The sequence below is a fragment of the Rana temporaria genome, chromosome 4, assembly GCF_905171775.1.
Source record: "Rana temporaria chromosome 4, aRanTem1.1, whole genome shotgun sequence".
Taxonomy (NCBI): Eukaryota; Metazoa; Chordata; class Amphibia; order Anura; family Ranidae; genus Rana; species Rana temporaria.
The window spans coordinates 428,513,873-428,527,239 of record NC_053492.1 but is presented as its reverse complement, the minus strand read 5'-3'; the positions used below and the strand labels follow the sequence as shown (position 1 = coordinate 428,527,239).

The window sequence follows — 13,367 nt, the reverse complement described above, 5'->3', positions numbered from 1 at the left end:
CCAATGTCACCAACGTTAACATCCTCAGGGACCATTTGGAGTAATATAGTGCCTGTTTCTTTGATGAGGGGGAAAGCAGAATATAATATGATGGCCACCATGATTACAGTAAGGCTGGGATCGATGTAACACTGCCAGTTGCAGGGTTCCTCAGGTTTTAAAGGTTTGATATAAAATATGGTTGCTGCCACCACAACTACCACTGACCCCAATGCGTCTCCCATAACATGAAGCAGGACACCTGCAGGCAGAGAAAGAAAGAAAGTATTGTCAAACATCTAATTATATATTTTTTTATTTCTCTACGTTCAATCAAAACTGGAAATTCTGGGGTAGATCCACAGAGCAAGTACGCCGGCGTATCGACTGATACGCCGGCGTACTTTCAAATTTCCCGCGTCGTATCTTTAGTTTGAATCCTCAATACAAGATACGACGGCATCTGGGTTAGATCCGACAGGCGTACGCCTTCGGATCGTAGATGCAATACTTTGGCGTCCGCTGGGTGGCGTTCTCGTCGTTTTCCTCGTCGGGTATGCAAATTAGCTATTTCCGACGATCCACGAACGTACGCGCGGCCGACGCATTCTCTTACGTCGTCTGTAGTCGGCTTTTTCCGGCGTATAGTTAAAGCTGGTATTTTGTGGCGTATAGATAGACTTGCCATGTTAAGTATGGCCGTTGTTCCCGCGTCGAAATTTGAATTTTTTTTATTTTTTGCGTAAGTCGTCACGTCTAAGTTTAAAAAATGACGTAGTTGCGACGTCATTTAGCGCAATGCACAGTGGGAAATTTCGGGACGACGCATGCGCAGTTCAATTGGCGCTAGGACGCACTTCATTTAAATGAAACCCGCCCCCTAATCGCCGATTTGAATTCCGCCGCCAGAAATACACTACGCCGCCGTAACTTACGGCGCTAAATCTTTGAGGATTTGAAAGAACGCCAGGTAAGGTACGGCGGCGTAGCGTATCTCTGATACGCTGCGCGGATCCAAATCTCTGTGGATCTACCCCTCTATTTTTGATAGATATTGAAACAGTATCTTACCATATATTGATCTTGAGTCACTATGTCCGCATTAAATTGAATCTGCTGATGTGCCTAAATCTGTCTCGACATCTGCCTCCTGTAAACCCCTAACCATCAGTAATCATGATTGGAAGAAGACTGGGAAAGGGAGGGATTGTGTAAGCAATTGTGTTGTCAGTCTAACTCAGGGACCTATCGGAATGGAGGAGAGCGAGCAAGCTCCACTGTAGTCTTTTTTTAACCTTTTTAAGGTTGTACCTTGTGTTATCTATAACTCATGATACATTAGTGCGATAGTCACTGGGAAGAATGCTCTTTACATTTGTGGTCGTTGGGAAGAATCCCACCCTTATGGATAGCTTAAAAGCTCTTTGTTGTTAATTGAACTAAGTGGTCTCCAAACTGCGGCCTGCAGGCCAGATGTGGCCCTTTGCTTGCCCTTATCTGGCCCTTGGGACACTATTCCTCTTATTGATACACAACATTATTAATCTTACATACACCAATGATGGGGCACTATCCCTTCAACCAACACCAATGACTGGGCACTATTCCTCCCAATAATGGGACACTATTCCTCTATCTCCCACTGACACCAATGATGGGACACTATTCCTCCCACTGACACCAATGATGGGGCACTATTCCTCCCACTGACACCAATGATGGGACACTATTCCTCCCACTGACACCAATGATGGGACACTATTCCTCCCACTGACACCAATGATGGGACACTATTCCTCCCACTGACACCGATGATGGGACACTATTCTTACCACTGACACCAATGATGAGGCACTATTCCTCCCACTGTAACAGATGATGAGGTATTATTTCTCCCCCTCACACCAATGATGACGCACTATTCCTCCCACTGACACCAATGATGACGCACTATTCCTCCCACTGACACCAAGGATGGGGCATTGTTCTTCCCACTGATACCGATAATGGGACACGATTCCTCCAACTGAGACCAATGATGGGGCACTTATTCCTCCCACTGATACGAATTATGAGACACTATTCTTTCTACTGCTTTCAGTGATGGGGAACTATTCTTCCAACTGCTACCATTTGTGGGGCAATATTACTCGTATAGATAGCAATGATTGAACACTACAACTCACACACATACCAATGATGGGGCACTATTCCTCTAATGACACCAATTATTGTCCACTATTCCTCTCACCAATTCCAATGGTCGGCACTATTCCTCCTCATACTAACCATAGGCGGTATGTCATTTTTTTTTCACATAAACTCACCACCAAGCCTGGAGCATTTTCTACTACCACTGGCCACAGTCCGGCCCTCCTAAAGTCAAAAGGTCAGTAAACTGGCCCTTTGTCTGGAAAGTTTGGCGATCCCTGATCCAACTCATTGAACGTTGTGCTTTTAATCAAACACATGGACCTCTCAGAATGGAGGAGAGAATTGCAATCCTGGACCAAGCTCTATTGAATGTTCTGAACCTTTTTAACATGGAGGAACCATTGAAATAACTTTCCGGGAACACCTTCTAATAAATACTATATCTATAATATAAGGCATATTAGCCTAATGGTCACTAGAAAGGATGCGCCTTACATCTGGAAAGAATCCCACCCTAAAAACAGATCACTGCTGTCAGTGGTTGCTCATCTGAAAAAATTGAAGTTGATCATTACTCAAGGAACCCCTAGCAACCTTTGGAGAAACCCTAATGTTTTATGGAAGGCTATTCTACTGCTTTGATTTCAGCGCAAAAAGTGAGATCAGGGGCCTGGCTATGCTGCCTGGTAGGACAGTTCTCCTATAAGTATATTTTGCTACATTTTTATCTGCCGATCTTCTTTTATGATCTTTACCTCTCATGTTTAGGGCTGCCCCATTGTTAGTCTTGGACATCTCATCCTCCAGATCAGAATCCTGGTCTTCTAGAGAGTCACCTGTAGCCAAAGAAGAAACGCTGTGTTGTGTATAAATTCTACAAACAGAAGAAACACCAATTTTTTCAAAGATCAGCTTTGCCATTGACAATGCAAATAGAATGTTTTGTCTGGAGACACACTTTAAAAGCAAATAGGGTCATACAACGTTAGAAAAATGGCACATACAAACGACAAATCCCATAGGGCTCTTTCACACGGGCGGACCGTATGTCCGCTTTTTCATCCATCCGTGTACGGATGAAAAAGGGACATACATTGGTCCCTATGAGATTGCCGGTGTCAGCGGATGATAATCCTCTGACACCCGATCTCACCCGGTTCCGCAATCCTCCAATTCTGCAGACGGAGGAAAACCCTATTTTTCCATCCGTCATCGGATCGGAAGAACACGGGGAGAGCAGAGATCTGACAGGGCGGTCCCTGCACAGTGTGCGGGGACCGCCCTGTCATCCGCCGGCTCAGCGGGGATCAATGGAGCGATCCCCGCTGAGCAAGTGGAGGTTCACGGGGCGGATCATCATGGATCTGTCCCATGTGAAAGGGGCCATAATGTGATGGCAAGATCCTAAACAAGGATCATAAACGAGGATCCTAAACTAGGAGACACCAACTTGTTACACATAGTCCTGTGATTATGGGGCTTAAACTGACCCTAAATGTAAACCTTTTGGAAGTTACTATATACCGTATTTATCGGCGTATACCGCACACTTTTTTGCCCTGAAATTCAGGGCAAAATCGTGGGTGCGCGATATACGCCGATACCCGCGCAGAGTTTGAACTACTGCGCCGGCATATACCGAGCGCAGTACACTCGTGTATAGTCGGGCAGGCTCGGCTCCTCTCGCGGTCACGTCCTGGACGTACAGGACGCACAGGACCTGACCGCGAGAGGAGCCGAGCCTGCCCGACTATACACGAGTGTACTGCGCTCGGTATATGCCGGCGCATTAGTTTAAACTCAGCGCGGGAATCGGGGATCAAGCGGGGAGGACACCGCAGAAGGACGCCGGACCCGACGAGGAGGACGCCACCGAAGCCGCAGAAGGACGCCGGACCCGACGAGGCCGCCGATGGACCCCCGCGCAAGACACCAAAACTGTAAGTACTAAAATGTTTTTTTTTACAGGAATGCAGGTCCACTTTAGGGGTGCGCGCTATACGCCGGAGCGCGCAATACCCCAGATAAATACGGTAACTCAATCCATAAAGCTGGTACATACTCCTCAAGAAATGGTATGCAACATCTTTCTAATATTGTTTCAGCTGGTTACACAATGGTGACAGATACACTTCAGAGCCCTTTCAGACGTGCGGACCGTATGTCCCTTTTTCATCCATCCGGATGAAATACGGACATACTGTACATGTATCCCTATGGGATAGCGGATGTCAGCAGATGAACATCCGATCTCATCAGTCCCCGCTATGGTGCGTTTCTGAAGAGGGGGGAAAATCCTATTTTTCCATTTTCTGCGGATCGGATGAACACGGACAGACGGTCCGTGTTCATCCGATCCCCCCATAGAGGAGAGCGGAGATCTGACAGGGCGGTCCCTGCACGGGGATCAACGGAGCGATCCCCGCTGAGCAAGCGGATGGTTAAAATCGGAACTTCACGGGATCCGCACGTCTGAAAAGGCCCTTACAGATAAAAACACAGAAATATTTTGGCAGAGCAGCTAGCAATAAAATGAAAGTGTAGCATTCCACTGTAACCAATCAGTAATTCATTGTTATTGATCAGGCTGTTCTAAACAAATAATTTTTCTTTAAAATGTATTTAAGTATATAAAAATACACTATACACACACACACACACACAATTTCTGCTTGTGCCTCTGTTTTAAGTGGTTGCATATCAGCCACTACATGTGCAGTCTGCAAGTTAAGGTAAGATAAGGCTATCTAACCATTCATGAAGTCATTAACCCTTAGACCTCAGATATGACTGATAAAACGGCTCATACTAAGAGGTCACAGCAAGCTGTAAAGTTCATGCTATCTGAGTTGAGTCTCATTAAAGTCCATAGTTCATCAAAAAAGGAATGTTCTTGTAGAAACACAAGTCCCAGCAGAACCAGATGCAAGGCCTTCATGCTGGAACTTGTTGGGCCAGATTCTCAAAGAGATCCGACGGTGTATCTCTTGATACACCGCCGTATCTCTGAGTGAGGCCGGTCGTATCTATGCGACTGATTCATAGAATCAGTTACGCATAGATATGCCTAAGATCCGACAGGTGTAACTGTAATTTAAAAATGGCCGCTGGGGGCGTTCTCGCTGATTTACGGCGACGATATGTAAATCAGCGAGATACGCCAATTCACGAACGTACGGGGGCCCGACGCAGTCACTTTACGTTGTTTATGTAAGCGTTTTCCCGGCGTATACTTACTCCTGCTTCTATGAGGCGCAGCCAATGTTAAGTATGGCCGTCGTTCCCGCGTCAATTTTTTATTTTCGCCGTTTGCGTACGTCGATTCACAAAACCGCTCGTCACAAGTTACGCTCACGCCGAAACCAATGACGTCCTAGCGACGTCATTGGGAGCAATGCACGCCGGGAAAATTCGCGGACGGCGCATGCGCCGTTAAATCGGCGCGGGGACGCGCCTGATTTGAATGCTACACTCCCCCTAGCCGCGGAATTTGAATTCCGCCGGGGGATTTAAGATACACCGCCGCAAGTTTGGAGGTAAGTGTTTAGTGAATTACCCACTTGCCACTAAAACTTGCGTCAGCGGATCTTAAATCAGATAGATTACACGGATCTAAAGATCCGCTGATCTATCTGAATCTGGCCCGTTATTTTTAAGGTGGAACATGCAGATGGGTTCATCCAATGACCAATATGGCCAACAAAATCAAAGGGGTAAGTAAAAGAGGCCAAAAGAGGCAGCTGCATGGGGCTGGGATAATTGGGGGTCAATATTGCATTAGAAAAAATAATATTGATAGTTAAACCTGATCCCTACAAATATTATTATTATACTATTATTAGAAGTATATATTGTGTATTTTTAAAAAGTGACTTGACTCATGTAACTTTTAATCTGTAACTATCATTGTTTGCTGTCGTATTGTTTGTTTTAGCAGGGACGGCCTAGAATAACAGTCACAAGGCTGAAAATAATCTTCAGGCAAAACAAAAATATTTGGTTTAATAAATTACACCTGAATTTGAAATTGAGAAGATGGTTTGACATAATAATATGCTTGGCATTTGTCTATAATGGTTAATGGGGTACACTTTTTTTTGGGGCTGTGAAGCAAAATTACAAACACTGGGCCAGATTCACATACATTTCCGCTACGCAGCGGCGGCGTAACGTAATCCATTTACGTTACACCGCCGCAGGTTTACAGCGTAAGTGCCTGATTCACAAAGCTCTTACCTGTAAACTTGCGGCGGTGTAACGTAAATGCGCTCGGCGCAAGCTCGCCTAATTCAAATGGGGCGGGCACCATTTAAATTAGGCGCGTTCCCGCGATGAACGTACTGCGCATGCTACATTGGGTAAATTACCCGACGTGCATTGCGCTAAATGACGTGGCACGGACGTCATTTGTTTAAACGTTAACGTAAAAGGCGTCCAGCGCCATTCACGGACGACTTACGCAAACGACGTGATATTTTAAATTTCAACGCGGGAACGACGGCCATACTTAACATTGCTTAGAACAACTAGGAGCCAGCCCTAACTTTACGACGCGTATCTTGACGGAAACGACGTAAATTTAGATCGACGGGCAGCGCGGACGTTCGTGAATTGGCGTAACTAGTCATTTGCATATTCTACGCCGACCGCAATGGCCTCGCCACCTAGCGGCCGGCCTAGAATTGCATCCTAAGATCCGACAGTGTAAGTCAATTACACCTGTCGGATCTTAGGGCTATCTATGCGTAACTGATTCTATGAATCATCCACATAGTTAGGACTGGCGGATCACAGAGATACGCCGTCGTATCTCTTTTGTGAATCTGGCCCACTGTACCCATAAATCAAAAGTACCTAATTAAACCTCTGATCCATAGTAATGGCCAAGTAGACGTATATTAGTCTGCCCCAAACAAATAGATTGTGTAGGGGACAACTGCTGTGGGCATATGAAGGCCACAACTGCCATTGGATGACCAGATCTTAGCAGCTTGGGAAGATATGGATGACCCATATGGCCCAATTATCAGAACATTAGGTCTAAAGCAGCCTCATCAGCCAATTATATGTGTGTATGGGCACATTTTATACAACTTAAGGCCTCAATTGCCCATTGGTGCCTCTTTAAAAACCCACTAACCAACACCCCTGGTAAAATAACCGAAAGGCACCTGCTCTGTCGTGGTCCTCGCTCTCCGCCCCTTGGATATCCGCCCTATAGGGGGTGACATTCAGGTGGTCATTGGATGATCTCTGAGGTTTCTCTGGATCCTTTGTTTTTCTGATTTTCCGCATGCACGCTCCATAGTCCTGGAACACCAGAAGACCCACAATGTTCACCCCCAGACCCAGGGCACCCACGATCAGCACCAGCTCTGGGCCATCGATCTTCTCTGGCTTGGCTATCCGCAGCACTGAGTCCACCAGGATGGTAAAACAAAGGGCAGTCAAGAAGACGGCGTTGCTCAGGGCACCCACCACCTCGGCCCGGCCATAGCCATAGGAAAACCGAGGACCCCAGTTTGTGCGGCGGGAGATGCGGCTGGCGGTGAGGCCCACACAAAGTGAGATGAGGTCAGACAGCATATTGAAAGAGTCTGAAATGAGGGCAATAGAGTTGCCCAAGTAGCCAGACACCAGCTCTGCCACAAAGAAGATGACTGTGATGACCAGCATGAAGATCAGCCGGCAGGTCTTCCCTGTGTAGCGCCCCATGGCAGCAGGTAGAGGTAATGGTCAGTGGCAGGAAAGAGGAAGGTCTCAGAGGATCAGCAGGGCAATAGATTGGGTCACTGTCAGCTCTGTACCTGATTACTGGTCCTGATTGCTCTGAAAAGTCTGCAGCTACTGAGCATATGGCACCAGGCACCAATCAGTGTGCAAGCCAGCGTGAGATGTCTACTGAGAAGTGAACTCAGATCTTAAAAATGCAATTTAAAGACAAAATGTCACTTATATATCAGTATTGTTTCTGATCAATAAATGTGATCAAACAACACTGCCTACTAAAGCAGTGGGATCATGCAGCACTGCCTGATACAGGATAAGTACAATGATGTTCAGTAGCACAGTGCAATCCTACAGTGCTAGGCCAGCAGAACATAGGAGGGTTACAGAGCTGGCTGTTTATTGCAGATCAGCAGTGGGATCTTGCAGTGCAGGAAGGCGGATCAGCAGTGGGATCTTGCAGTGTGGGAAGGCAGATCAGCAGTGGGATCTGGCAATGTGAGAAAGTAGATCAGAAGTGGGATCTTGCAGTGTGAAAAAGTGGATAAGCAGTGGGATTTGGCAGTGCAGGAAGGCAGATCAGCAGTGGGATCTTGCAGTGCGGGAAGGCAGATCAGCAATGGGATCTTGCAGTGTGGGAAGGCAGATCAGCAGTGGGATCTTGCAGTACAGGAAGGCAGATCAGCAGTGGGATCTTGCAGTGCGGGAAGGCAGATCAGCAGTGGGATCTTGCAGTGTGGGAAGGCAGATCAGCAATGGGATCTTGCAGTGCGGGAAGGCAGATCAGCAATGGGATCTTGCAGTGTGGGAAGGCAGATCAGCAGTGGGATCTTGCAGTACAGGAAGGCAGATCAGCAGTGGGATCTTGCAGTGCGGGAAGGCAGATCAGCAGTGGGATCTTGCAGTGTGGGAAGGCAGATCAGCAATGGGATCTTGCAGTGCGGGAAGGCAGATCAGCAGTGGGGTCTTGCAGTGCAGGAAGGCAGATCAGCAATGGGATCTTGCAGTGTGGGAAGGCAGATCAGCAATGGGATCAGGCAGTGTGAGAAAGTAGATGAGCAGTTGGATCTTGCAGTGTGAAAAAGTGGATAAGCAGTGGGATTTGGCAGTTCAGGGAGGGGATCTTGCAGTATGGAGAGATTAGAAGTATGATCTGGTAGGTAGGTATGTAAGTAGTGGTATCTTGCAGTGCAGGAAGGTAGGTCAGTGACTAGCTCTTGCAGCGCATGAAGGTAGGTCAGCAGTGGGAACTTGCAGTATAGTAAGGTATGTCAGCCGTGGGATCTGACAGTGTAGGAAGGTAGGTCAGCAGAGTGATCTCGCAGTGCAGGAAATAGATCAGTAGCTGGATGTTGCAGTGCAGCAAGGTAAGTCAGTAGCTGGATCGAGCAGGTAGGTCAGCAGAGTGATCTTGCAGTGCAGAAAGTCAGGTCAGTAGCTGGATCTTGCGGTGCAGGTAGGTCAGCAGAGCAGAGTGATCTTGCGGTGCAGAAAGGTAGGTCAGTAGCTGGATCTTGCGGTACAGGTAGGTCAGCAGAACGATCTTGCAGCGCAGGAAAGCAGATCGGCAGCTCCACAAGTCATTTCTTCCAGTGGCGTCTCTAGGCTGAGCGTTGCGGTTTATATAGACGGAGCCGAGTGATATAATCGGTGGAGAGTGATGTCACCGCCCAGCCCGGCCGCTCCTATTTTCCAATACAGCGGCACGTACTCAGCACGGTGTCAGCTCCATGTGACAGGCGGGACTCCTCCGATTACACCTGTATGTACCGTGCATTCATCACCCGAGTCACCGGGGACCGGGATCTCTGTACCGGAGGATGGGAGATCTGTAATCATCAACCCAATCCATTCACCGACCAGTCTGCACACTGGATAGAAACGTTTCTGACCAATGTGTGTATATAATGTGTGTATATAATGTGTGTATACTGTGTATATATCTATCTATATCTATAGTCTATTCTATAGATATATATATAGAGAGAGAGATAGTATGTTTGTGTTCAAATCACTCTTATTGATACATTGTAACAATGAGTTTATACATTGTGGGGTAGATTCAGGTATAATTGCTTATTTTTGTGTGGGCGTAGCTACGCCGCCGTAACTTAGTGAGGCAGGTTCTGTATTCACCAAGAACCTGCGCCCTAAGTTACGGCGGCGTAGCGTAAGACCTCTTTCACACGTAGCAAACCGTTTTTGTGTCCGCTCCGTGTGTGTCCGTCGGCTCAGCGGGGATCCCCGCTGAGCTGTCGGCGGACAGGGCGGTCCCCGCACACAGTGCAGAGACCGCCCTGTCTGTCCTCCGCTCTCCCCTATGGGGAATTGGATGCAGACGGACCGTCTGTCCGTCTGCATCCGATCCGTTCCGCCGGACGGAAGAAAAATAGGGTTTTCTTCCGTCCGCAAAAGCGGATCCTGACGGACGCGGATGGTCGCGGACGTTAGCGGATGCTCCATCCGTTAACGGACGCGATCCCACAGTGATGTATTACAAGTCCGTAAACGGACTTGTAATAAACGGACGAGCGGAGCGGACGTGTGAAAGGACCCTTAATCTGCCGGCGTAATCGCGCCTAATTCAAATTGTGAAGAGGTGGGCGTGTTTTATGTAATTAAAACATGACTCCACGTAAATGACGTTTTTGACTAACGGCGCATGCGCCGTCCGTGAATGTAACCCAGTGCGCATGCTCCAAATTAACCCGCAAAAAGCCAATGCTTTCGACGTGAACGTAAATTACGCAAATCCCTCTTCGCGAACGACTTACGTAAACGACGTAAAATTTTCAAAATTCGACGCGGGAACGACGTCCATACTTAACATAGGATACGCCTCATATAGCAGGGGTAACTTTACACCGGAAAAAGCCTAACATAAACAACGTAAAAAAATGCGCCGGGCAAACGTACGTTTCTGAATCTGCGTATCTACCTAATTTGCACATTCAACGCGTAAATATACGGAAGCGCCACCTAGCGGCCAACCTAAAATTGCAACTAAGATACGACGGCGTAAGAGACTTACGCCGTCGGATCTTAGTAAAATCTATGCGTAACTGATTCTATGAATCAGGCGCATAGATACGACGCTGCACACTCAGAGATACAACGGCGTATCTGGAGATACGCCGTCGTATCTCTTACCTGAATCTACCCCTTTGTATGTACATTTGGAAAACTATGGCCATTCCTAATTCTACAACTCATTAAAATAATCATCATAATGGTCATCATGTTGATTTTCAAGGCTCCCCTCACACCGAAGCATTTTGCGATTGTTGTTCCATTAGTTGGTAGCGACACCCCAAACGCAGCAAGCAGGCGCACGTTTTTTTCCATAACGACATCAAAAAGCCACATAAGATATTTTGATGTGTTTGTTGTGCATAGGACAGCCCATTGAAATGAACAGGGGGCTCCTGTGCGTAGCGCAAAAATGCACACAAAACCCGCATAAGCGTGGTGAGATTTTCGCTCCTATTCTTAAAACGTCTTGCTGTGAGTGCAGTCCCATGACAAGTCGTTCCCCATGTTTTCCAATGATAACCATTCATATACTGCAACTTCAAGTTTCAGCAACTTCAGAGTTGTTCATGCACTACTTTGGTCCAACTTTCATGCAACTTGAGGGCCATAGACTTCAAGGTTAAAGCGGAGCTCCACCGTAAAAAAAAATATTAAAAGCCAGCAGATACAAATACTTCAGCTACTGACTTTTAATAAATGGACACTTACCTGTCCTGGAGTCCAGCAATGTCGGCAGCAGATCTGTCTATCTGCTGCCCCCACCGCCATCCTCGGTGAGGGAATCGGAAGTCAAGCGTTGTGGCTTCACTACCCGACTCCCTACTGCAAATGCGCGAGATGCACTGCACCATCGTCACTGGTCCCCTGCTTTCTTCGGGAAGACGTGTGTTTCCCAGAACACAACCGGGGGGGGGGGGGGGGAGTGACTGGCCTTGGGGAAAAGGCAGAGACACAAACACAAACTAATCTTACCATGGAACCGTTAGAATATAAAAAATAGCAGGCAATTCAAATTCTTCAGCCATGGTCAAAGAATCAGTTTAGGTGAAACTGACTATTAAAACAGAGGTTACTTAGTGGTGAGCTTCGGGTACAAAATACGGACCTGGAAAAGGTTCTGATTGATCCGGATCCATCTAAATGAATCACTAGATACTATAGGGCAGTTGGTCCTGGGGAAATAGACTCAACTTCTAGGGCCAGGGCAAGGTAGAGTGACCACGTGTCCCGGTCTACCCGGGATCGTCCCGTAATGTACATATTTGTCCCTGGTCCCGGACACCTTCATTGCGGGACAATACAGTGTCCCGCAATAGAAACTGACAGTCTGGGAACAGGGGAGGACCGAGCCGCCATAGTTCTGGCTCTGGCTCTGCTTCCACCTGATCACTGGTTGCTATAGCCGCTTGGCGTCTGGCAACCAGTGACGTCACTGCCCACGTTGAAAGCAGAGGAGGATTTCACTTCTACCTCCTCCTCTGCGCTAGTGCTGCTGGGGAGTCACTGCTGGTTCTCTCACCTCCGCTCCAGTCACTGGCTTGCTGCTTCTGTGAGGTGTTTCTGTTCCCACAGCTGTGAGGCATCTCTCCCTCTCACTTCCTCCCTCCTCCTGCCCTGCCCACCTCACACTAACACACAGATTGAAGCCCCCCTTCTCCTTGGCTCGGATGTCAGGAGGGAAGGAGGGGGAGGAGAATGGACACTCAGGAGGACGGGACATGCTGATCTGAGGTTAGTACACAAAATCTTAATGCTTGGCACTAGCAGGAGGAGACACAGAGACAGGGGGCAAGTTGTCAAAAAATAATACTTGCAGTGATTTTGGGAGATAAGAGCATGCTGTATGTGATAGGGGGGCACTTAAGGAAGGGAGATAAATTGTTTTTTATTCACCCCCCCCCCCCCTTCCAGAACAATTTCTCTCCCCTCCCAAAGTGTGCCCCCCCTAGCACATACAGCATGCTCTTATCTCCCAAAATCACTGCCAGTATTCTTCTTTGACAACTTGCCCCCTTCCCCATCTTCAAAGACAAGCTGTCTGCTATTGAGGGGGGAAACTTTGCTAGACATTCAGGGCAATTTCTCCAGGTGCCAATGCCCCCCTGTCAGGCAAGTTAGTGAAGCCAAGTGCCTGACCTTTTTTCAGCAATGGGCTCCAAGACTCAGGACTGGTTCACACCACAAATCACATAGGAACATGCTCTGCGTTCCTTTGCGATTCACGTACCTTCCAGATTCTGTGCGATTTCAGCCCTTTCATTTGAATGGGCTGAAACCCATTGGTCTGCACCAAGAGCTGTGCATGCGCTACTTTACAAAACGCACAGCAACTGGATCGCATGGTACTGCTGATCATACAAACACTACATTTGCTACCTGCATTTGGGTAGTCATTAACCCCTTAGTACCAGCCACACACAAATATAAGTTGACACCCACAACAGATCGCTATGGGACACAAAACGCAGGATTCC

The 13,367-nt window shown here is 47.6% G+C and overlaps 1 protein-coding gene across 2 annotated transcripts in view; it reads right to left on the bottom strand.

The window, feature by feature from the left end:
* Nucleotides 1-13,367, bottom strand: part of SLC30A10 (solute carrier family 30 member 10) — a 54,507-nt gene that overhangs the window by 6,472 nt on the left and 34,668 nt on the right. Inside the window, exons 1-3 of one of the 2 annotated variants that reach the window (XM_040351433.1) lie at nt 7,305-9,456; nt 2,889-2,969; nt 2-241 (exon numbers count right to left, since the gene is read on the bottom strand). In XM_040351433.1, the coding sequence (XP_040207367.1) occupies nt 2-241; nt 2,889-2,969; nt 7,305-7,848 (865 nt within the window). In that variant the 5' untranslated portion in view covers nt 7,849-9,456. Of the gene's footprint in view, nt 1; nt 242-2,888; nt 2,970-7,304; nt 9,457-13,367 lie in introns of those variants that run through there. The other variant, XM_040351434.1, reaches the window with a different exon arrangement.